The 25249-nt window shown below is 32.9% G+C and overlaps 4 protein-coding genes across 8 annotated transcripts; 1 reads left to right on the top strand and 3 right to left on the bottom strand.

Annotated features, from left to right (window-relative positions):
* Positions 1-511: 511 nt before the first annotated feature.
* On the bottom strand, positions 512-1891 carry LOC126778295 (uncharacterized). The gene is made up of 2 exons (XM_050501792.1): positions 1392-1891; positions 512-795 (listed from the first exon to the last, which is right to left on the bottom strand). The coding sequence occupies exons 1-2, from the start codon at positions 1688-1690 to the stop codon at positions 516-518; spliced, it is 579 nt and encodes a 192-aa protein (XP_050357749.1). The 5' UTR covers positions 1691-1891; the 3' UTR covers positions 512-515.
* An 8323-nt stretch (positions 1892-10214) lies between these two features.
* On the bottom strand, positions 10215-14441 carry LOC126778302 (translocator protein). Of its 3 annotated transcripts, none has more exons than XM_050501800.1 (5): positions 14419-14441; positions 12585-12829; positions 11788-11882; positions 11354-11541; positions 10215-10952 (listed from the first exon to the last, which is right to left on the bottom strand). In XM_050501800.1, exons 2-4 carry the CDS (start codon positions 12817-12819, stop codon positions 11356-11358), a joined length of 516 nt encoding a protein of 171 aa, XP_050357757.1. In that variant the 5' UTR covers positions 12820-12829; positions 14419-14441; the 3' UTR covers positions 10215-10952; positions 11354-11355. The 3 variants fall into 3 exon arrangements, with proteins under 3 accessions (XP_050357757.1, XP_050357756.1, XP_050357758.1); XM_050501799.1 differs by having other exon boundaries at positions 14331-14439; XM_050501801.1 differs by lacking the exon at positions 14419-14441 and adding an exon at positions 14127-14149.
* A 667-nt stretch (positions 14442-15108) lies between these two features.
* Positions 15109-17508, top strand: LOC126778303 (translocator protein-like). Of its 3 annotated transcripts, none has more exons than XM_050501802.1 (4): positions 15109-15321; positions 15830-16074; positions 16528-16622; positions 16850-17508. In XM_050501802.1, exons 2-4 carry the CDS (start codon positions 15840-15842, stop codon positions 17033-17035), a joined length of 516 nt encoding a protein of 171 aa, XP_050357759.1. In that variant the 5' UTR covers positions 15109-15321; positions 15830-15839; the 3' UTR covers positions 17036-17508. The 3 variants fall into 3 exon arrangements, with proteins under 3 accessions (XP_050357759.1, XP_050357760.1, XP_050357761.1); XM_050501803.1 differs by lacking the exon at positions 15109-15321 and adding an exon at positions 15348-15490; XM_050501804.1 differs by lacking the exon at positions 15109-15321 and adding an exon at positions 15434-15595.
* Positions 17509-18921: 1413 nt separating this feature from the next.
* On the bottom strand, positions 18922-24979 carry LOC126778092 (nucleolar protein 14 homolog). The gene is made up of 10 exons (XM_050501463.1): positions 24699-24979; positions 24304-24497; positions 23735-23823; positions 23051-23373; positions 22768-22910; positions 22293-22408; positions 21182-21780; positions 19979-20973; positions 19527-19682; positions 18922-19070 (listed from the first exon to the last, which is right to left on the bottom strand). The coding sequence occupies exons 1-10, from the start codon at positions 24891-24893 to the stop codon at positions 18980-18982; spliced, it is 2901 nt and encodes a 966-aa protein (XP_050357420.1). The 5' UTR covers positions 24894-24979; the 3' UTR covers positions 18922-18979.
* Positions 24980-25249: the final 270 nt, after the last annotated feature.

The following is a 25249-nucleotide window of genomic DNA, read 5'->3' as shown; positions in this document are numbered from 1 at the left end:
CTTTTTCAAAATATTAACTCTAAGCTATATTATCATTCTTGTACCTACATTTTATACGCCTTATTCATTGATATATTTTAACATGAATTTGAAATAAGATGTATAATGAACGCAAGTAATTTCCTATTTGTATATAATTTTATGTAACATTATATTCTTATCAAATTCAAAGTATAACGGAAATATGCTTCAAGCAATCACACAAACACTTGAATTGTCATTATACACTAATATATTAAATATTAAGCTAATAATCATAAGACATAAATATCAAGTAAATTTAATAACAGTAGAGCATAAATAATATATGTACAAACAACACGTATAAGCAAATATAGCTTTTAAATACTTAACATTAATATCAAATTTGTTCAAAGACATTGAAACTGTATGAGGCATAAAATAATTTACTACAGCAATGGGCTATTTACAATGGAATTTATGACGTAGCGTTTAACCCTTGGAACATTGAATTACGAAGCGTACCCGCTTGGAAATAGAAGAACTTAGGGTTCTTACAGACGAACGGCAAGTTGTGAACGGCAGCCGTCGCCACCTGTCGACGGCAGCCGTCGCCACCTGTCGACGACAGTCGTCAACGCGTCGACGGCAGCAGTCAATACTTCGACGGCTGCCGCCGGCAGGCGACCACGGCTGCCGTCGACAGGCGACAACGCTTGCCGCGAGTGCCGCATACTAGCAGTCTTGGTCGGCTTGTACAGGAGCCAGTTGCAAAATGGCGTCCGATGAAGAAACATTGTTATTGCTTTTATGCGTACTCCACTACAACACATCCTGAAAGACCGAAAAGTCAACTCACAAATATTGAAAGCTTATCCTCTGAGGATTCTGTTTCAAATACCATAATAACTGAACTCTTCTCAGAATAATTTACTTTTTGTCTAAATTATTGTTATATTGTTTGTTTTTATGTTTTGTATGGTTTTACTACAAGTTGATTATGAGAAAAAAAATTGCAAAGATTGATCAGGAAAATTAAAAAATCTTGTAGCGGCGCCACTTGTGATTTTATAATCAGTATTATGGAGAATTTGTTGTTAAAAGTTTTATAGTATAATATAAATGTTAATTAATGTTAAGTAAAGTTCCTATTTTAACTTAAATTAAAAATGTTGCCAAAGTTATATTGATTTGATCTCATTAAAGTTATGTCCAGTATATACCATTTTTTGATAAAATTAAACCCTTCCTTCAAACGAGGCGTGAAGAGGCATCTTGCGGGCCGGCAAGGCGAGGGCGGCTAGTGCAGAACCTTCTTCCCGACTGTACTGGCCGTCCTCGCGTTTGGACTCTACTACCACTTAACATCAGGTGGAGTAGAGTCATTTGCCCTCCCGGGTAATATAAAAAAAAAAAAAAAACCCTCTTACCTTAATGTCATAGCGAGTCTTTGCTCAGCTGGTATACTTTTTCGCATCACAGTGTCTTGGCGAGATATTGAAAGTTTCAAAATAGATGTCAACTCATCAAAAGAAGCGATTGACATTCGAAAGTAATTGAAAAAATTTTTTTCGGACCTTCGCAAACGTGGATACAGTGTATAAAAATCTCCCTCTTGTTCTCTATACATTAATATTTCTTCAACCCACACTGAACGTGTCTTTCTTTTTCGTTGTCGTCGGCGATGGCGGAGTAAAAGCAATAACAATGTTTCTTCATCGGACGCCATTTTGCAACTGGCTCCTGTACAAGCCGACCAAGACTGCTAGTATGCGGCACTCGCGGCAAGCGTTGTCGCCTGTCGACGGCAGCCGTGGTCGCCTGCCGGCGGCAGCCGTCGACGTATTGACTGCTGCCGCCGACGCGTTGACGACTGTCGTCGATAGGTGGCGACGGCTGCCGTTCACAACTTGCCGTTCGTCTGTAAGAACGCTTAGAAATGGGTGACATTTATCCAATCGGCCTTGTGAATTTACAACACGTTATGTTACATACGAAGTGTTTTTATAAAATTAATAAAGCAAGGCAAACTTATATTCCATTCATAGTTAGCGCCTAGTTGTTAGAACGCTTGAATCTTAACCGATGATCATGGGTTCAAACCCGGGCAAACATCACTGAATTTCCATGTGCTTAATTTATGCTTTGTGTTTATAATTCTTTGTGTTTATAATTCATCTCGTGCTTGACGGTGAAGGAAAACATCGTGAGTAAACCTGCATTTACCTAATTTCACTGAAATTCTGCTACAAGTGTATTCCACCAACCCGCATTGGAGCAGCATAGTGGAATAAGCTCCAAACCTTTTCCTCAAAACAGGAGAGGAGGCCTTAGCCCAGCAGTGGGACATTCACAGGCTATTACTACTATTACTACTAGTTACAATAAAATGTTCACGTCTTAAGCGAGAGCTTTCTTCTAACAAGTTAAAACAAGTTATATCTTAAACTGCTAATTTCGGAGGAACTTGAGCAAATTATTTAAATTACTGTTAAGATTAAAGTTTAGCTGACGCGGAATCTGTCGCATGTATAATACGGTCTGCGTCTCATCATGATGACGGCACAATGCTATATTAAAAATGTATTTATGTATAATCAAGTTAGCAGATTCATTTATGCCTAAAACAGCGTTTTAAAAAAAGACACGCGCTAATTTAAAAGCGCCATTTTGTTTGCGGATAGAAGGATTCTTTAATTCATTATTGGCGCGACTTGTGATTTGTTGTATGTGTTCAATTGTGTTATTTGGATTTTTTAAGGGTAATTGAGTGAGTAATTTATATCAATGTACATATGATTTGGTGTGCTATGTTTGAAAAGGTTCGAAATTTTTTAAAATCAGTTTCCCTTCTGGATGCTAATAATAATCGTTTTTTTTTATTTTGTTATAGTATAGGTAGGCGGATGATCATATACCACCTGATGGTAAGTGGTCACCAACGCCCATAGACATTGGCATTGTAAGAAATGTTAACCATCGCTTATATCGCCAATGCGCCACCAACCTTGGGAACTAAAATGTTATGTCCCTTTTGACTGTTATTACACTGGCTCGCTCAAACACAACAATACCAAGTACTGCTGTTTTGAGGTAGAATATCTGATGAGTGGGTGATACCTACCCAGTGGTAGGGCTTTGTGCAAGCTCGTCTGGGTAGGTACCACCCACTCATCAGATATTCTACCGCAAAACAGCAGTACTTGATATTGTTGTGTTCCGGTTTGAAGGGTGAGTGAGCCAGTGTAATTACAGGCACAAGGGACATAAAATTTTAGTTCCCAAAGTTGGTGGCGCATTGGATATGTAAGCGATGGTTGACATTACTTACAATGCCAATGTCTAAGAGCGTTGGTGACCACTTACCATCAGGTGGCCCATATACTCGTCCGCCTTCCTATATTATAAAAAAAAGACGGGCTTGCACAAAGTCCTACCACCAGTAATCATGTTTAGTTATAAGAGTCACTTAAAAAAATATTACAAGTATATGTGCCTAATTAAGTAATTTAATATATAACACTCATGTTTATGTCTGTATGTTTGTCTGCCAGAGATTCCATGGTAATTAATAAATATTAAGATCAAATTTGTCAACGCTTTTCATTACATTCGAGAACAAGATAATGGACATGAAAAACTGATGTTCAACTAGTTTAGATATATCTTAAAACTATGACCTATAGATAAAATCACTTTGATTGGTGAAAGGTTACGAAAAATATTATTTCCTAAAAAAGGTTGCATATTTTTTATCGTACGACGCACAATTTGTTACGTCATATTTGCAAAAAGACAAAAACACGTTTTCCAAGATGGCGTCTAAACGGGCAGCCATTATTAAAGAACAATTTTAACAAATTCTTAAAATAATTATTGAGGTAATAAAATACATTTCAATACCCTAATAATCTCCCCCTAAAACGCGGGTGAAGCCGCGGCCGAATACTATTAATTAATAAAAAATCTAGTTAGTTATAGTTATCGTACCGCTTGGTAACATATAGCAACGACCTAAGAAGAAAACTTTATACATTCCTTCCCCATTCTCGATTTAAGTTAAATTAAATGCATATTTGTAATTCATACACAACAAAGGAAATTACTCATAACTTACAATGAAACTATAAATGGAGATTATTACTTTAGTATTGTTGTATTGCATTGTGAATTAACATCCTAGATACCAAGACTCAGTATAGTACAGTACAGTAACAGCCTGTGAATGTCCCATTGCTGGGGTAAGGCCTTCACTTCCTTTTGAAGAGAAGCTTTTGGAGCTTATTTAATCTTAACCAAGACTCATTGCCATTACTTGGTCAAAGTGAAATCATCTCATGTCGTATCTACGTTTTAACACATATATACGACTTACCGAGGAGACCAGGACCCCCATTTGGCAACCTTCGTTAAGTCCCCAAGTCGTCTATACCGCAATGTTTGAAGGCGAAAGTCTTCAACCAATGCGTCTTACCTACCATGACATACGGTGCCGAAACGTGGACACTAACTGCGGGACTAGTCCACAAATTCAAAGTCGCTCAGCGTGCTATGGAGCGAGCGAGCAAGCTATGCTCCGAGTATCTTTGAAGGATAAGATCAGAAATGAGATTATCCGGAAAAGAACCGGAGTCACCGACATAGCTTGCAAAATTAGCAGGCTGAAGTGGCAGTGGGCTGGTCACGTATGTCGTAGGACCGATGGCCGTTGGAGCAGACGAGTCCTAGAGTGGAGACCGCGAATCGGCAAGCGCAGCGTAGGGCGCCCTCCAGCCAGGTGGACCGACGACCTTAAGAAGGTGGCGGGCACCAACTGGATGCGGAAGGCGGAGGACAGGGAGCTTTGGCGCACCCTGGGAGAGGCCTATGTTCAGCAGTGGACAACGATTGGCTGTTGATTGATTTGATTGATTGATTGAAGACTCATTAAGATAAATACCAATAATATATATTTATAGTTCTTTTTTGTTTATATAAGTATGTATTTAGAAAAGAAAAGTAGTATATGTAGTATATCAGTTGTCTGGTTTCCATAGCACAAGCTCTGCTTAGTTGGGGTCAGATGTCCGTGTGTGAATAATGTCCCAGGATATTATTATTTAGTATATAATATTTACTGTAACATATACTTTCGTGATCTTGGTGAAATTATAAAACTGTATCATCTGATTTCTTGTATAAATTGTAACTAAGATTTTGTATCATCGTCCAAGTCTACTTTCATCTAAGTTCTTCTTTCCTGCGTGGATGTGCTGGAAGAAATATCTTCTAAGCATAGATAAGCATATGTATAACCTAGTGCTTAACAATTTAAAAAAAAAGTCTTAATGCGTGCTAATCATCGTCATATTCAGCCCATAATAATCCACTGCTGGACAGGCTATCCTCATCGGCGCGCCAATTCTCCCGGTTCTGTGCTAATCGCATCCATTGTTGCTTATCAAACACTTATCAAAGTTAATAAGATAAAAATGCGTATTTAATTGTATGTGATTGATTATGTAATCAAAATGGTTGAAAGATTAACTAGAATCTAGATTCTACATTCCGAGGTAGCTTTACCTACATTTAATTCAATACTGTAACATGACGATTCAAAAGTGCCTTATGAGTCGACTTGAAATAAATTATACTATATACATAGAAAGTTGATATTTTTTTTTAAATGTATATATATGGTGGACCGACGACCTTAAGAAGGTGGCGGGCACCAACTGGATGCGGAAGGCGGAGGACAGGGAGCTTTGGCGCACCTTGGGAGAGGCCTATGTTCAGCAGTGGACAACGATTGGCTGTTGATTGATTGATTGATTGTATATATATGTGTATAACGTACTTTTATACCCCTACAACACAACTTTTTATAAAAAATACACTTTTTTCTCGTGCAATTAACAGTATGTACTAAATAAATAATATACCATAGCGTGTTAACACTATACACACAGGTATTATTAGTTTCCGCCCAAGTAAAGGGTAACATTTTCTTTTCTATACCCCTTACAAAGATAATAATCGGTTGAGTAGTTAAAACCTAAAAGTATTACAAAAACTATTATCAACTATAAACAAACTTTCGAATTTATAATATTAGTTAGCATAAAAAACATTCATGAAATAGCATATATGTTTAATGATTGTGACGGTCGCCACATTCAACACGGTAGTGGTTACAATGCGACCATTACGGTAACCGACGGTACTATCGAGGTCCTAATTACTCGCGTTTATGTTTTAACCTAATTATATTTTAATGTTTTCGTTTATGTTTCATAATTGAATATTATTAGGGACGATTCTGTCGGCGTGCATAAAGTATTATGTAACTGTTAGGAATATGTTAAGACTATAAAACGTTCTAAAAATTGTCTATGATCTCATCTCGATATCTTTCATAAAGGAAGAATAAAAGAGTATAGACAGTCGACTTCAAGACTGCGTGTGAGAAAGGTCTATGTCAGTTAATACAGTACCGATTAATACCTTTGCCCCCTGTGGAGAGCTCAGCCGAGCCATGAGCGAAGCAAAGCACGGGAGAGGCCGCGGATGCGTTATATCAACACGATATCACAGCCTCTCCGATCGGTGCCGAGGACCATCGCAGTGGTTTTAGTGGGTAAGAATCTCTCATAACCCAGTCTCCCCCCCCATGGGAGATGGGTACCTTTCTGAAGGTTTCCAATGCCTTAAAAAAACAGTGCCGATTAATACATTAACTGTATATAGATGTATATACAGACTAAAATAATAAATACAACAATACGTTCAGTTTTATGCATCAAAGCAAAATTATTAATATATTTAAAATAAAATTTTCTTAAAATTAAATCCATTTAGTGGGGTTTCTATTCTTTAACACTTTCTTATACTTTCTATATCCAACTCCTGCTGGCTAAAACTAAGTTCTGAGGAAAATGGAATTATGCAACACGAGTATCTGGAGGAACTACGTCGTGAATTTAAAAAAGGAAGGTTCTCTGTATTGCCAGTATTATTTGTACTGTTCGACTGGCTCATTGTTCTACCAACCTGGATTCATTGTCAACCTTATAAATTATAAACAGATCTCAAAGTTCAAAAAGCCTTCGAAAGCATCGAATCCACAACTTTCGGCGTGAAAGGCCCACCACGCCAACCGACTCGTCGAAATTTATATTATATCATCTTATTATTTTTTTTAATTGTATTTTTTTTTACACAAACACGTCCTAAATTTGGTGTGATTTATTTATTTCATTAATTTCATTTGTAAATAATAAAAAATAATTACCTATTTAACTACAAATTGTTATAATATAGTTGTTATTATTATATACAGATTTATTTTTAATATAATTTTGTTAATCGAGTGTCAAAATTTGTTCGTTACAAGAAAAAACTTTACTAAAGTTCCCTTTTGTTTCTTTTGAAATCGACTAAATAATATTTTCAAACTTCGAGAACCCTTTTTATCTTCTTAGGGATAAAATATTAGGATTCAATGAAACGAATATTCCTTCATCTTTTAGAATACAATATTTACAAAGTTTAAGAATTATAAAGTATCTTTCTTTTGTAAACTTCAAAAACACTTTTAACATTTCGCGTGGAAAAAGTTACCTTAATTTTCAATCGATTTATGGTGTTATAAGAAATATTAATTAAAGATAGTTGGTGAAAAATTATATCAGTATTTCTTACAATGTCAATGTTCATGGGCGATGGTGACCACTTACCACCCAGTGGCCCATTCGCCCAACCTACATATAACATAAAAAAAATTGTGGCGGATGAAAATCTGTGTGCACCAACTCGCTTTGGTGCAGCGTGTTTCAAACCTTCTCCTCAAAACGGAAAGGAGGCCTTAGCCCAGCAGTGGGACAATTACAGGCTGTAAATTTTTATAATAAAATTTGCAATTTTCGACAATCATCTAAAAACAGGGAAAAAGAGATAAATGTCGCAGTCTACATGAGCAAAACATATATGGTAGGTGCAGGTAATAAGGCCTGGCGGGTAAAATGGCCTAAATAACAAAAATGTATTTAAAATGATCGTATTCGCTCGAAGTCACCTTGTAGGTAGTTGCCCCCATAGATGTCGCTTCAAGCTTGTCGCAACGTGTTCGCTTGCTCTCTGCCACCAATGTTACGTTATTTATCGCAAGGAACAGTTGCGCGACTCAAATAATAAGAATTTGTCCGAATCAATCTTTTTTTTTTAATATTATACTTTTATTATAAATATTTACCCTTTAGTTTTCTTTTATTCTTGGTTTCTATGAACTTGATGTTTAAAAAATGCATCATGAGTCTAATAATGATTTATTTAATCTTTATTTATACATGGTATCAGCGGGTATTAAGGCTTACCGAATTTATTCGTAGGCCTTATTACCCACCCTCCTTTTTTGTACAAACATATGTCCGTTGTAACAGTTTATTTCATTTGTTTTTCAGAATGTTAGAAATGTAAAATTTGACGAGCCGGTTGGCGTGGTTGATAGATCAGCTTTTCGCGCCGCAAGTCGTGGGTTCGACACCCGCCCAGGGCAAACATTTTTGTGCATGAACATGTCTGTTTGCCCTGAGTCTGGTTGTAATTATCTATATAAGTATGTATTTACAAAAGGAAAGTAGTATATGTAGTATATCAGTTGTCTGATTTCTATAGTACGAGCTCTGCTTAGTTTGGGATCAGATAACCTTGTGTGAAGAATGTCCCTATTATATTTTATTGTAACTACGTGCGTGCTGCGTGGTTTATTATTTCTTTTGATAACTACAACCACGATGCCTCCCAAACGAGTATCGTGGTCTGAAAACGATTTGGCATCATGAGTGATATCATAAGGAGTGCTTTGGCTTGTCACCTGCTGATACAGATGATTTGAAGTGCCCCGATGCTTTTCATTTTTTTCATTATTCTCTAGGCTTTAACCATAATTAGTGTATCCTATTATTATTGATCTCATTTACCAAATGTACCAAGTATATTTTGATTATTTAAGTATGTTTTGTACCATAGCATAATAAGTCATAGTAACAAGGTTTTTAAAAATGTTTAATTGTGTTTTTGTTTACGGCAGAATTTGCCTTTTTATTTTTTAATTTGTAGTAGTTGATCTACAACTTTATTAAACATTAAAATTTGTTAATTTCGATGAACAGTTTTTGATTTACCTATGTAATGATTATTACAATATATGTAACAAAAACTAAATTCTAAAAAAAATGATGTTTGTTTCGCATTTAATTTATCTTGCAAATAAAAAAGTTATGCGGTCTTGGGAATCCTTACTAATACTATGAATAGCATATGGTAAAGCGAGTTTGTTTTTTTACACTTTCACACTGTTATCAGGGAAAAGGACACACATAACACACAACGCCGCGATAGACGCGTAAGTGACTTTTTTTTAACTTAAAAATGTTGCACAGCTGAGATTACTCGCAAGTTTTTTAAAAATGATAGCTCCATTGTAGTTTACTATCTAAAGTTATATCAAAGACAACTTCTTTAACCCTTTAACCGCCCGACTTCATATCTGTTGGCGTGCCCCCAGCGCCCGGCACAGTGAATCGAAACACACAATACAATTTTCTAAAAATAATGTTAGTAATTCTTCTAACTTTGGACATTATTTTTAAGACTTCTAATTAAGAGGCTAAAGTGTATTAAACTGTAAACGATTACTTAGTTAACTATTTACCTAATGTAAACATATTTTTGATAGAATACAACGTAATTAAATAAAAAAGCTGATAAAACGATCAGTGTTATTTTGGTCGTAAATATACGACTCAGGCGAAATGGGCCCGAAAATATTTGTCGGATTAATTCGACCTAGGCGGTTAAAGGGTTAATCGGTACTAATATTATAAATGCGAAAGTAACTCTGTCTGTGTGTCACGCTTTCACGGCTAAACTACTTAAGCGATTTTGATGAAATTTGCTATGAAGCAAGCTTGAACCCCAACAAAGGACATAGACTACTTTTTTATACTTAAAACCTGTCCCAAGCACGCCGGCGCCGCGGGTGAAAACTAGTAATGTATAAATAGTACTAACAACCAGACCAACAAGGCAATTAACAAGACAGTTTCATTAAAGCCGTAACAGTTATTAAATATTATTTTTTGTTATACATAAATCGAAAACCTTAGAATAAACCATAAAGCCCAAGGCTTTCATCGAAATATATATATTACATGAACTTAACATACAAATTCAAAACCAAACATATTAACATAAGAGGATAAAAATAAAACGCATTAAATTTTTTATATAATTTATTAACTAACATAAACAATAAATGTATTCAAAAAGATGAAAACAACATTAGGAAAGCATTCAAATTATTATAGATACAAAAATATTATTATAAATGCAACAGTCCAGGAAAGCCCATTTATTGAAGCAATCAACTGAAGGACACTTTGCCTCAGAATAGAGAATCTTATTGAAATGGTTTATAAACACAAAATATTTCACTCAATTTTGAAACTTAATTAATCGTCATCATTGTGACCTTTTTATATAATAATACTTTTTTTATGCATCAAATACATTCCACACCATATTTATTATTGTCAATAATATAATTTAATTAAAATTATTAATTAAATACCTATCCATTAAATAATAAAGTCATTACACCATACCATTTCTTATCAATTCTCTATTCTAAGTAACACTTATTCAACTAAGTCTATGAATATATTTCCCGCCTAAATTATACATTTTGGTCACAGATAATATTATGAAAATTATAAATCAAATTGCACTTCAATTTATATAATATATATCTGTTTAATTTTTAAAACAGTGTATTAAAAATAAAACATATATAATATTAAGTATATAGTTTTATTAACAAGTCCTCATAAATTAATACTTTTTAAGTTTTTATGCAATGATTAAATCTTATTATAAACCTATATTAATATTTCACGATTTATTCAAGTAATTAAGATGCAAGATTATTATATGTGCGTTGTTTTATGGTGCATCTGAAATTAAAAAATAATTATATAAATATAAATATTTATAGAATTGGCTGAGCGGTCGGGTACATGAGCCTGAAGACAAGTGGTCACCACCGCCCAGACATTGGCATTGTAAGAAACACTAACAAGTCCTTACAAGGCCAATGCGCTTGTTAAAATTGGAAACCTACGATGTTGTCCCATGTGCATTTAAACAGGATCCAAGATTTAGTGTGTAATGACATTATTTTAATTAGAGATTTTTATCTATTGATCTGTGGAATTGCACTTAAATCCTTTTTAATTGCACTGCTGATTCCTTTAGACATTTTATATACAGCTAATGTACTATAGAAACTCAAGCCTTTTAAAAAAAAACAAACCATGTGATCAATCAATCAATTGCATTAATTAATTCAACTCACGTCTATTGCTTCTTCTCGTCTTTGATCTCCTTGGGATTGTTCTTCCATATGTAGTAGGTGATGGAGCTTGCATATGCGAGCCATGCGAGGTACGGTAGCATGAGCAATCCAGCTGTTTTGTTGACTCGAGAGAAGCTAACTGCGGTAGCAGCAGCTGCACCACTCAACACCGATATTTCGATCAACGCCTGTTACAAAAACAAAATTATAAAACACATATTTTTTTTACACACATAAGTAGTACTTAGTTTCCATTTTCTTGATTCTGATTCATGATTTCTGATTATTGCTCACACTAAAATGAAAGTAAATATCGTGAGGAACCTCTCCTCTATAAGAGCATCTTTGTCCACTAAGAAATTAAATTGTCTGTCTTTTTATACAAGAAAGATTAATTTCAGTCAAGCTTATATTATAGTAGTGAAACAACTTACCAATTTAAAATCTTTAAGACCGAAAAAGATAGGCGTCCAACCCCAATTCAACAGAAGTTGTCCTCCATACAAGGACAAGGGTAGAATGGCTTCATCTGAAATGGGAATGTATAAATGAATGGATTAAGAATATAATTCATTTGTTTAATGTCAAAATATAAACTTTAAATTAATAATAAGAATAGCCGATTCATAGAATAAGAAACATTCCAATACAATTGATCAAAACTATCCCTATGGCCAGTTTTTTAAATTAGGAACAGGCTCATTAACTAATCTGACTAACTCTGAATGCTTATTACCTGGGTCATCAACTGCTACCTACCAATGATGATTCAGATCCCCATACTTTTCCATACCATATAAAATAGAGAAGGAGCCTTAATCTGTTAATAGACTTTGCCTGGTTGATTAGCTTACTTAAGCCAAAATGGCCCAGTAAGCCAAGATGGCCCAGTAAGCCAAGATGGCCCAGTAAGCCAAGATGGCCCAGTGATAAGAACGCGTGAAACTTAACCAATGATAGTGGGATCAAACCCAGGCAAGCACCACTGAATTTTCACATGCTTAATTTGTGATGCTTGATGGTGAAGGAAAGCATTGTGAGGAAACCTGCATGTGTCTAATATCACTGAAATTCTGCCAGATGTGTGTCAACCCGCATTGGAGCATAAGGTGCAATATTTCTCCTCAAAAAGGGAGAGGAGGACATTCACAGGCACATAAATTATTTGTACAGTATGTACAATAAAAAATAAATAAACAAGACCAAATCACTTATTCTACTTAAAACTTACCTGTAAATCCTCCACATTCCTCATAAACCAAGTATGAAGCATAGCCCATTCCACTGTAAAGCACCGTCCATGCTGGTCCAAATACCCATTTTGGTGGATTCCATGATGGCTTCTTTAGTGTATCATACCAAGCCTTCTCACTTTCCTTACGGATCTGACCCGCAAAGTAAATACCATTGGCCCAGCCACCTGCATTGGGGAGAATGATGGAACCGAGTGCTGCCCAGTTAGCCATTATGATGTCACTGTTAAGATAAATTATAATAGTTCATATAAATAAATGTGGTTGTAATTTTTTTACTTTTGTTTTTTATTTCTTACTTAACCCACTGCTGGTTATACGCCCACTATTGGCTGTGCCACTCCTCTTGTTTTCGACACTTAATTATGATATGCACCCAACAGATTACAAACAGCGCCTCTAACCTAATACATGTTCAGCTGAACTCTAAATAATAGTATTGTCACACTAGTGGTGCATAATTTTTTTTCATTTCATACTTGGGGTTTAAGAAAAACATAGTGAGGAAACCTGCATGTGTCTAGTAATCGTAAAAAAGTGCACCAACGTGGCACGTGGCACCAACACACATTGGAGCAGTGTGGCCAAGCTTCAAACTGTGTCCTCAAAGGGACAGTAGATGTTAGCAGAGTAGTGAGACATTCAAATCTGTTCTTTTATCGCGCTTTAAAACCACTATTATGCCTTATTTATTTGTGTTTTTTAAGCTTTATATATTGTTTAAAGATTTATAAATTTATTAATTAATTGCAAAAGTCTATAACATCTACAGCTTTTTATTATATTTTACCGAGAGCCCAACCAACTCATCCTGGACTAGCCATGTTAATATTAAATGCTCATACACATTCTAGGTATAACTAGTGTAGTATAATGTAAGTACTGGCTATATTTTATCAATCTTAAATTTCCATGTTACATAATAAATTGGCTTATCACTGTTTATCATAACTACATGATCAATTACATGTCTGATAGGTTGATATATAAAAATAAAAAATTCTCCATGCTGGGCATTTGGTATTGTAAACTTTTTTTTAATATATTTAACTGTCAAATTTTTTTTCTTTCATATTAATACATAACACATAACTGTTACTGGCAAAAAAGTTTTTTTTTTTAATTTGATGTACCTTTGATGTCTTTAAATATTAATCATTACAATGATAAGCATTTTTTTTACACAAATATATATCAATCTCTTTTTTATAGTTATTCTAACTTTGATGATTATATTTTTAAAAGTTTTAATATTAATCTAAGAACTCTATAAATGAAAACTTTCAACGATTTTTATTGGGCATATTTGTAACTTAAGTAAATATTTCGTTTGTACTACCTTGTGAATTTAAAATATTCCTGCACACTTTCCATTTTGTCCTTAGGTGAATAAATCCAGACACATACTAATTTTTTATTCGCCCAATTAATCTTATCGAAAAAGTCGGTAGATAATTGATTCAAATTAATTATTTCTGATAGTAATAACGAATAAAGTTGTTTTAAATTATTTTACTTACCAAAAATTATAATGTAAAAAACACTTAACAAATTAACAATGATGATGTAATTTCATGCTACAGTAATACAACGGTAATATAAAACTTTATATGATGAGTAGAATAATAATTACCTATTTGTTAAATTGTAAAGAATTGTCTATTATTAAGCCAGTGATCAAGTTGGTTGCTTGAGAATAATAGAGAAATCTTTTATTTACTTACATGTAACTTTTTACTAAGTATCCCACGAACAGAAACTAGAATGTAGGCGATGAATGTAAAAAAATATTGTGAAAATAGGAAAACTTACGGTGAAATCACCGGTGTGAATATAACCGTATTAATTTTAAAAGTAGGAAGTCCTGGACAAATTTAACTATAACATTGACTCTTTTATTTATCTGCATTATATTTGCAACATCGTGACTTAAATGTTCCTAATAACGCAGAAATCAAATTATCATTACATGAATTATTTTTTAAGATTATTTTATTAGACTATACACTTTGAAATACGCCAATACCTGTAAAATGAGGTTGAATGTAACTGGAATTAACTTTTGTGGCTTACTTGGACTTGTTGTAAATGTTATTTAAAGATATTAATTCGAACCGATCCAAATCGAATCGAGTTAATTTAAAAATAAAAGAAAAAAATAACTACATTAAATTATTTAAATGTTTTTAGGCTTCAGCATGATTGTTTAAAATATTTTTATCAACTACTATCGTGTCCTTGTCCATGTCCGTTTGGGACCGTCCGGGTGTTCCATCCCAGGTATTGTTTGATATTATTGCGATCTTCCGTGATTTCGAAATTGTCGACATGACGTTATTTTCTCTTTAATAACTACTTAATAGTTTCAACTTTTTTTTTTATATCAGTGATACAATGATTGTCATGTAAAAAGATCATAGCGGCGATAAATTAAATATATTTTCTAGAAATTTTTGTACATCAGCAACACTTATAGCACTTTGTCATTTGTCTATTGTAGGTAACTTCAAAGTTACCTACCTGTTGCTTTACCAATAATGAGACAATTGACAAATATGAATTTTGGTATCGGCTATTGATAACCTGCTTTTATTTACTAAAGTGATATCATTATTTGATATTCGGTCACTATCTGCATTGGTTGATTTATTTTATCTATTAGAACCACGTCGTAACTTAACCTAAGCTTTTTAAAATCTTATTATACCCGATCAGGTAAAAATTCAAATTTGTTTTACAATACCGTTTCATAATACGCAGTTGGCAAATTAGTTTTCAATATTCTATACTGTATTTACAATATGATTAGCTGATATATGTAGTAGTTACTGAGTTTCGGTCCGCTGGCGGCTATATTCGGTAGAATCTACATTCTTAATAAGTGGTAATTCTCGATTTAATTTGATCCATTGTTCGACTATTTAATAAATCTTCAAGTTATACAAATTTTTGTTACTGGATCATAATACCCACTGATAGGTTTCTTCTGGTAATTTGAAAGTTGTAAATAAAATATTTTATTGATACATAAAATATGACATTGAATATAATCTATTTTTTTTTTTATAAAATATAACTTTGTATAATAACAAAATTGCTTGTGATATCTTCTTGAATAAACTATATTTTTATTTGACTTGATTTGTGGTGACATAATAATTAATATTAGTAGTAATTATTACGATAGTAGTAGAAAATCTTGTTATTAAGAATGAATTTGCAGTTACATCAAGATGATCAACTGGAAAGCCATTGGTGCAATGATCCTCCCTAATATTGGTGGGTGGGTTGGTGCTCTAACCATGAGTGGTGAAGTTCAATCAGCCAATGGGACATCCTGGTATGAATCAATTAATAAACCCAGCTGGAATCCACCAAACTGGTTGTTTGGTCCTGCCTGGACAGCTCTGTATACTGGAATGGGATATGCTTCCTACATGGTCTATGAGGACTGTGGTGGATTTACAGGTTTGGCTTTCTTTATTATTACAAAAATTTTGAACTATGGAATAAAAATATATTCTACATAAAAATAATTTTTTCTACTATATAGGAGGGCAAATACAGGCCCCCCCCCTGTTGATAAGTGGTCACCACAGCCCATAGATAGCTATAAAATTGTTTGGTGGGAGAATATCTGATGAGTAGGTGCTACCTACACAAATGGGCTTGTACTACTTCCCTTAAGTAAAATAACTGCAACTATTATACAGATGGCTGTACAGTGGGGATGTTATATTATAATTAAAGATATATTAATCAAGAACTGTTTGTAGTACATAATATAGCAAAGCTATGAGCAAAATTAATGGAATGTGTAAATCTAAAGCTTTTTGACACTATTCCTTTGACTGAAATAGGCTATAGATAAATATTGATACATTGATTTGAATATAAATGTAGAAACTTATTTTTTTACAGATGATGCATTAATTCCCTTGGCATTGTATAGTGGTCATTTGATATTGAATTGGACATGGACACCTGTCTTCTTCAAGTTTCATCAGATTGGTTTGGTAAATATGAATTATTTATTTAAAAAAAAATAGTTAAGTTAAAACCAGTGGCAGTATATATTATTTACATATATCAGATTAAAAAATAAATATATATGGAAACATTTATTATTATTTTGGTTTTGCTTGCTTAAACTGTTATATTAAATTTACCAGATTTATGTATATATATATGTATATATATCTCAATATACATATAGAGAATAAGTATAATTTTTGTCTTTCAGGCTTTAATTCATATGTTAGCATTGGATGCCGCTGCAACAGCTTGTACAGTGAGCTTCTTCAAGATTAACAAAAAAACTCTATACCTCATGGCCCCCTATTTGTGTTGGCTTACATTTGCCACCTGTCTTAATTATTCCATCTGGCAACTAAACAAAGATGACGGCAGAAAGGAATTGCACATCTGATGTATGTTCTCCGGACTCTTTACAAGATTTATTAAGTCATGATTAAAATACTATAGTTTCAGTGCAAATAGATTTTGTAATATATTACACACAGGCACATAAAATGTATAATTACAATATATTAAGTGAAAAAAATATTTCACTGAGTATTGTTATCACAAAATGTATATAGCCTATTACGATTACAAGAAGAGTATTCTAGAAGAGATCTTGAATAATTTATGATATCACTTTATAAGTAGTTAGGTTCAATAGTTATGTATTATAAATAAAGTTATATTAATAAATAATTGTTTGTAGCACAGCTATAAGCAAATTGTATGGAATATGTAAATATAATATTTGTTTATTGTTACACCTCCAGCCATTGGAATAGGCTATAGATAAGAGTCTACTACATTGTTTACAAGTATGTTAATGTTTGTATATTTATGAATTGTTTTACATAATACATGATAAGAATTTGTAATTTTTCAATATATTTTATTATTTCCCTATCTAGTTTTATATAGCACTAGCAGAATCCGCTTTGTACGCGTTATATTCGGTTTGTGACATAAATCCTTCAAAATCTGTCATAGTGGGGGTCGCTATAATATTTGGGTATTATTATAAGCACTAAGAATAGCACACATAACATTTGGTAGTGCTTTTTCTTTCTCTTACATTCCATTATTTCATCGTGAAATCTATTTATAACAAAAAATTAATGTAGCCTATAATACTTTTGCATACAGTAGCTGTCTAATAATGGAAGTATTATTAAAATTGCTTCATTAGTTTCAGAGTTTATCCATTAATAATAATAATATCCTGGGACATTTATCACACGGCCATCTGATCCCAAATTAAGCAGAGCTATATAACATATACTACTTTTCTTATGTAAATACGTACTTATATAGATAATTACAACCAGATTCAGTACAAACAGACATATCATGCACACAAATGTCTGTCCTGGGTGGGAATCGAACCCACAACCTTCGGCGTGAAAGGCAAGTATCTACCAACCACGCCAACCGGCTCGTCAAATTATTTCAAACAAACAAATCTTTCCTTTTTATAATAATAAGAAAATTAAGTACATATTTACTATATAGTGCCAGATATATTGACTAAAGTGAATATAGACTACAAATCATAAAAATAGAAATGGCTGCAATTATAAATAATTAAAGTTCATCGATTATTATTACTATTATAGATAATATCGATAGGATATCCGCCCTACTTGAATACGTTTTTGTAAAAAAATTACACGCATAGAATTATAAACGTCCTCGGGAAGTTAAATAGATATTTTGCGTTTTTAATCCAACAACATTGTCTTATTTATCTTGACGGGCTAAAACGAATCGTTTGTGTAAATATATAAGCGTTGTTTTTTTCTTTTTTTTTATATTCGCCGAGAGGGCAAATGACTACTCCACCTGATGGTAAGTGGTAGTAGAGTCCAAACGCGAATGTGGAAAATGTGGAACGCCAATCGGCGTCCTTGACATTGAATCAATTAAAAAACTTATTAAGTCCTAATTAATGGTAGTTAATTTCACGTATTTTTCCCTCACAGGGGTAGATATTCTTTTTTGTTTTTATTTAACCGCACGTGTTCGTATGTGGGACATCTTTAATTGTGTATATACAGAACTTTAGTCACACACACAAATGTTTTATGACACAAACTTGATACTGTTGATATAAATTAGTACTATATTGTCTATTTTTTTGAATATGAACTTTTTCAAGTTTATGTCGTGACTTTAATAATACTATCGTTATTTTTTTGGTAATTAGCATAATTCATCGCGTTGCTAATAATACAACATTAAACTTTTTTATTTAAATGTTAACATAAAAACAATATTCTGTCTAAATATGAAGAACATTATAACAAATAAAATATATTTTTTACTGTGAATTTATTCAGATAAAGTAACAGTTTTATTTCATTCGTTTCAATTTATTCAGCTCCCCTTGTTGAATAGACGCGTCTTTGTATATCTGTTTGACCTTCTCCTTACGAATGTTGTCACTGAAAAAAAAAAACAAATTATTTGTCCTTTCTTTCGTGAGAAATGGAATCGATATATTTGTTTTAAAACCTGTTAGATAGCAAATCTATTTTTTTTCTCCCATAAGACCTCAAGTTCTGCATTGGCAACAAGTAATAATTAACAATACCATTGATGGACAAAGACAACATATTATCAATGCATTTGATTCGCGTCGAATCTATTTCTTTACTTTATACGTCACGTCATAATTTAATCACGTGACATATTAAATATATAAGTAATTTCTCTATATATTGTATCGTTGTATAGGAGGGAACATGTTAGGTATAAAAAATATCCTATGTCCTCTTTAGGGATCAAGCTTGCTTCACAACATTTTATAATATTCGATTAGTATATTAAATTATAACACTAGTATAGATGTAAAGCCACCAATCGCTATTAAACTGTCATACTCAATAAAGGTCACTAACCTCTGGATCTTCTGCCGTATCTTCACAGATGCGATGTACGCCTTATCTCGTCTTATCTCCCTGAGAGCTCCCTTCATTTCCTTCTTGTACTTGCCCTGTAATCTCGCCCTATCTGCGTTCTCTTTGGAAAGTTTAGAACTCTTGCTGCCAGTGAAGCTGCAAAAATGCAAAAAAATATTTAACTGACCACGAAAACTCGTTTAATTTTTTTGGAGAGCAGTTATAGACACGAATAAGATAGGCGTATTTTTAAGTAAAACAAATACATGTTTCAATCAAATAATTTTAGAATCATCCTCTGAAGAACACACGGTAAAAAACGCCAAGAATCTTAAAATTTATTGAGCGCTTCGTAAACCAAAGTTCATCCATCCATCCAATAATGGACTATCTTTCTCTTTCGCTCTCAATGGTAAGCCTTTCGATGTTTAAATAAATATATGAATACTTACACATCTTGAATATCGGGTTCGTAGAGCCTTAATGCTTTCGGCTTAACTTTTTCTCTAGACATATGCGTGTATGTCTTCATTTCCAACGTCTGTTTCATATATTTCAATACCTCTGAAATTTTTTTTGATACTTTCTTCGGGTACAAATCCATATCCACACGACCTAATATCTGTATGTGTGGTTCAAAAATGGCTTCTAAAGCTTCTATTTCTATGTAATTGTCAAAAAATTCCCTTAACATGAATGTAGCTGTTAGTAAACATCGTATTTTTAAGCTGTCATCAATTTCACTCGCTGCGAGGTCTTTGGCCGCCATTTTGCGTTCGGCTGTCATTTGTGAACAATCGCGTTCCAAAATCAAAATTTTCGTGCTCTTGTGCAAACGGAACGGTGGCACGACTTGTACTGGATTTAGAACAGAAGTATTCGCGCACAAATATAGAACACCCCTTATAAAATTAATTGCAGCTGGAACATATCTTTTCGATAGAACTGTATATTCTAATATAAGGGACACTATAAAGAACCCTCTCGAAACTGAATAAGCGTCCGTAAACCTTGCTAATGTTAATATTTCTGACATGAAAATCATAGATGGCGTTGCGACGGGATGCCGAAAGTCCGACGTAGGATATAATAAAGAAACTAGTTTAAAGAATATAAGCGTATTTAAATCTGGAACCTTTTTAGGATTCCGCTTATAAGCGTCATATTTTTCTTTTAACAATTCGACTAGATACTTTTTCGTCGAAACCTTGTTAATGTGTATTAGATCGTAGAAATACGGCACTAATCTTTCGAAGATGAGAAACGATTTTATTATTTCCGCTTCATCTGTTACATTCGAAAATACATCGTGTGTATATTGCAATAAATGTGCAAATAGCCTGCTAAGTAATTCCTTGTTATTCTCCGATAAACTTGGATCGTAGCTTTTCATTAGTTTTTGTAGAGCGATTGACTGTTGTGATGGCGACTTCCCTGTTAATAACTCCTGAAAATTTAAAATACTTTTTTAATCTGTATTTGTCATATGTTTTTAGTTTTATTTCAAGTAGTTTTTGGAATATTCTTTATATTTTTCACAACCTACCTACGTTTTGAAATTTGAACTACCTATTAAATATAAGTATATAATATATACAGCATTTTATAGAAACTTTTTAGGAATAAATACCATTATTAATTGGATTTTATCTTACCTTTAATTTATCACCTTCGACAGATTTTAATTCGAAGAAAGAATCAATTTTTTCATCGCTATTTTCAATTTCATCATCGTCTTCAGATTCATCTGTTCCTTTTAAATCTTTAAGGTTATTAAAATTGTCTTTTTCATCATCAGAACTGTCGTTAGAATCATCTGCCGATTCATCATCATCATTATCCGACATATTATTATCATTTGAACTATTTAATTTCATTTCATTTTTACTTTCTGATTTGGATTCTGTTTTCGATTTTACTATACTTTTTTGTTTCTTATCTTCAATATTAGATACAATATCATCATCAGAATTTAAACTATGTTTTCTTTTCAAAGTTTTACTTTCATTAAGTTTTTCATTTCTATCACTACTCTCAGTTGTACTTTTAAATTGTTTGTCCATTACTTGATCTGATTCACTATCATCAGATGTCTCTTCATCGGAGTCTGCATCTTCACCTTTATTAACATCAATATTTTCATCCTTCTCCGCTTCATTATCATCTTCATCATCACTTTCTTCGTCATTATCACTACCTTCTTCTTCAGACGTATCGGATACACCATCGTCAAATGTCTTTTTCATGTTGGGTACTAAACATAAGTTTTTGATTAATTATATTAGGTTGAATTTAAAAAAAAAATTTACGTCTTTGCCCATAGCTGGATATATACTATATGTCTAGGGAGCTGGCGAACGAAATTTCTTTAGAACTAGCTCATATGGCAGACATTATTAATTTTACATGATAGCGTCGCATTGTCAATTGACAGCGCTTTGAGTTTATAAATAATATAATAATATTTGCTCATAGCTTCACAAGTTCAGTTTTATTTAGAAAATCACGAAATCGGAGAGGTCGTTCCGTTAGGATGCATTATTATCGCAACATGAATTATAAATATGTAAAAATGGACTAGTATGTCAGGATCTGCTGGAATATTCATAAATATATTTGTTTTATAATAAACTAGCGCTTTACGGCTTCCCTGACGTCATAATTGCTATATATATATCATGTTGCTAACCTGATTAGTTTGGGCTGTGTGACATGTTAGTAAGTCAGTCTATTATTCTGTTATATATAAAGATGGGTTGTAAATACCTGAATAGTCCTTAAGCACATGTTCCGGTACAAGCGGTTTCCCATCTTTGTCGTATGCTAACATGAATTCTTTTTCATCCTCCAGTTCAAAGTTATCGTCTAAATCATCAGCAGATCTAGAAATTATTTATAACAAAAAGAAAAACTCTTAGAAATCAAACACTACATTAACATTACACTTTTGATTTATTTTAATTGGTTGTAGGGCTTTGTGCAAGCCCGTCTGGGTAGGTACCACATACTCACCCTATTTTCTATCGCTAAATAGCAATACTTAGTATTATTGTAGCCAGTGTCACTACCGGCACAGGGGACAAAACATCTTAGTTTAAGGCAAGCTTACATTAGAAATGTACAACTATTTCTAATAAAACCCTAAAATAAAAATTAAAATCTAGCTAAAGTACCTAAAGTTTAGGTATTAAATAAAATCATTTACTTAAAGAAAAACTTTCAAGCAATAGACTGTATTTACCTGTGTTTTGTTGGTTTAACATTCTTGGGAGCAGCCACGTTTTCCTCAGAAATCATTCTCAATTCTCTTTGATGCTCTAATTCCTCTATTTTCTTTCTTTCTTCTTCATCTTGCTTCTCTTTACTCTTAAGAGCATCTGAAGGCTAATATAAACACTATTATTAATAGTAATAACTTCTCTTAATTTAATTAAATTTAGATAAATATTAAGTGGCATTTTATTTTAATTATACATAATTTGTATTAGTACAACAAACTATATATAACTATAAAATAAACTTACTGTGCCCCGCTTCTCGAATCTCAACTCCCTCATTATTTTATCATAATCCTGTCCATTTTCCGCTTTACTTAGCAATTTATCAATCAACGATTCTTCTTGGACCTTTTGTTTCTTAAATACAACTGGCTGTAAATCTTTCCATTCAGTATCTAACTTCTCTGTTAGATCTAGAGTTTGCTCTTTCTCCTTCTGCTTCTCTGCTTTTCTCTTCTTTGATTCAGCAATGAGCTGTTCAATCAAGTCCTTATGTGATTTGGCTCCATCTTTTGACTCTGCCTTGGATAAGACTCCTCCACCAAAATGGCCTTCCGATACAAAATCATCTAAAAATATTCGTAATAAATTAATATATTATTGCACAGGGTAGCGTGTTAAGTAAAGAAGCCGATGACCGTCATTGGGCTTCGAGCTTGTTGCATACCAAATTTCATCAAAATAAATTTAGTTTAGGTTTTGTAATCTCTTATGTACTTATGTGAAAAAAGAAAGAAATATAAACATACATCATACATATTTAGAGATAAGCCATCTTGGCTCAAGATCTACATGTGAATCTTTACGAAATATTGGATATTCAACCCATAAATGCACCAGCAAGTTTTCATAGGCCTTATATGTGTTTTTTTTCATAAACCAAAAGTTATTTAACCATTAGTTAGTAGTTAAAAAGACGCTCAAACTTACTATCTAAGCCTCCAAATTGCTTTTCTTCATCTTCATCATCTGATGACCTTGGATCATCAAACTTTTCTATTTGCTCTAATGTCTGCCCTCTAATAACAGTAAAAAAAAAATTATTCACTTACTGTACAATAATTAATTATGACAATGGTAAAAATTAAAACACAAACTAATAATAATCAAGACAAACTGTGTAGTGGTTTAACAGCACTATCTTTTAATTATTTACATGAATAAGTGTAATGAGCCCAGTGGTGAGAACACGTGAATCTTAACCGATGATCGTACGTTCAAGCCCGGGCAAGCATCACTGAATTTTCATGTGCTTAATTTGTGATTATAATTCATCTCATGCTTTACGGTGAAGGGAAATATCGTAAGGAAACCTGCATGTGTATAATTTCACTGAAATTCTGCCACATGTGTATTCCACCAACCCTCACTGGAGCAGCATAGTGGAATATGCTCCAAACATTCTCCTCAAAAAGGGAATGGAGGCCTTTAGCCCGGCAGTGGAACATTCACAGGCTGTTACAATGAGTGTAATAAGAGATGAATTATGAGAATAATACCTGTGTGTCAATATTTCATCATCAGCAAGGTTGTAAATACTCTTCTTATTATGCTGCTTAACTCTCTCTGCCGCGAACCTGGCGATCATTCGATCTTCTGCAGATATCTGGTTATTCTTTTCTCCAATACGGCGATCGATGAATGTATTTGTTTTGTTTATTAATTTCATTTCTGTACCTAAAGTTTCTTTCCTCTAAAACAATAATTAGTTTAAGTATGTTGTAAAATGAATAATGACAATAAGTTTTTTTTTATTATTTTAAAGAAAAAACCGGTTTATTGGCAAAAAAGTATAGCTGTTCTGTGTAAATGGTATCATTACAATTATAGTCACTATTACGACAATGGTTCTCCTTATATACTTAAATACGTTAAGCAAAATAACAATTATTACCTTTTGTATAGCTTTAGCCCGTGCAACTCCAGGTAATCCTCTATCATGTTTAGATTTCTTTCCTAAAACTTTTAGTTTCTCCTTATTTATATGAACTTCAAAAGGATTTAACTTTTTCTTATTTGCTTGGGCTTTTTTCTTATTATGAACTTTATCCGCTAATCCTGCGTTTCTCTTGTTCTTTACTTTAGCCATTTTCTTTTAATTTTTAGAAGATAATGAATATAAAATATATTTTTTTAGGTTAGGCATTCGTCAACAAATAAAATACACATGGCTTTGACAAGGAAGATCAAGATCGACACTGATAATTCTTCACTAATCTTTGAAGTTGCGTTCATTGACTATTATTTCAATATTTTTTTATTTTTTAAGGAAACAATGAGATGTGATAATACCTATAGCGTAATAATATAAAACAATACGTTCATTAGCTAAGTTTCCACCGATAATAATAAACTATATTATGAATAAGTTAGGTTTTCATTTCTATTTCAAGTAATTATATTGTTAATGAATATTTTATATTTTTACTGCAATTATTATTGTTA

Source organism: Nymphalis io, chromosome 25 (genome assembly GCF_905147045.1).
Source record: "Nymphalis io chromosome 25, ilAglIoxx1.1, whole genome shotgun sequence".
In the NCBI taxonomy this organism is placed as follows: Eukaryota; Metazoa; Arthropoda; class Insecta; order Lepidoptera; family Nymphalidae; genus Nymphalis; species Nymphalis io.
Note: the sequence above shows the minus strand (reverse complement) of the source record. Positions and strands in the feature narration are given on the sequence as shown.

What these genes read in the sequence shown, in the direction of transcription:
- LOC126778295 (XM_050501792.1), bottom strand. Translation starts at nt 1,690, where the DNA reads ATGGCGTCCGATGAAGAAACATTGTTATTGCTTTTACTCCGCCATCGC. An exon ending in AGACTCGCTATGACATTAAG is followed by an intron (nt 796 to 1,391) that starts GTAAGAGGGTTT and finishes TCGGTCTTTCAG; the next exon opens with GATGTGTTGTAGTGGAGTAC.
- LOC126778303 (XM_050501802.1), top strand. Translation starts at nt 15,840, where the DNA reads ATGATCAACTGGAAAGCCATTGGTGCAATGATCCTCCCTAATATTGGT. An exon ending in GGACTGTGGTGGATTTACAG is followed by an intron (nt 16,075 to 16,527) that starts GTTTGGCTTTCT and finishes ATTTTTTTACAG; the next exon opens with ATGATGCATTAATTCCCTTG. An exon ending in AGTTTCATCAGATTGGTTTG is followed by an intron (nt 16,623 to 16,849) that starts GTAAATATGAAT and finishes TTTGTCTTTCAG; the next exon opens with GCTTTAATTCATATGTTAGC.
- LOC126778092 (XM_050501463.1), bottom strand. Translation starts at nt 24,893, where the DNA reads ATGGCTAAAGTAAAGAACAAGAGAAACGCAGGATTAGCGGATAAAGTT. An exon ending in GATTCGAGAAGCGGGGCACA is followed by an intron (nt 22,911 to 23,050) that starts GTAAGTTTATTT and finishes TGTTTATATTAG; the next exon opens with CCTTCAGATGCTCTTAAGAG. An exon ending in GTTAAACCAACAAAACACAG is followed by an intron (nt 22,409 to 22,767) that starts GTAAATACAGTC and finishes AATAATTTCTAG; the next exon opens with ATCTGCTGATGATTTAGACG.
- LOC126778302 (XM_050501800.1), bottom strand. Translation starts at nt 12,819, where the DNA reads ATGGCTAACTGGGCAGCACTCGGTTCCATCATTCTCCCCAATGCAGGT. An exon ending in GGAATGTGGAGGATTTACAG is followed by an intron (nt 11,883 to 12,584) that starts GTAAGTTTTAAG and finishes TTCCCATTTCAG; the next exon opens with ATGAAGCCATTCTACCCTTG. An exon ending in GTCTTAAAGATTTTAAATTG is followed by an intron (nt 11,542 to 11,787) that starts GTAAGTTGTTTC and finishes TTTTTGTAACAG; the next exon opens with GCGTTGATCGAAATATCGGT.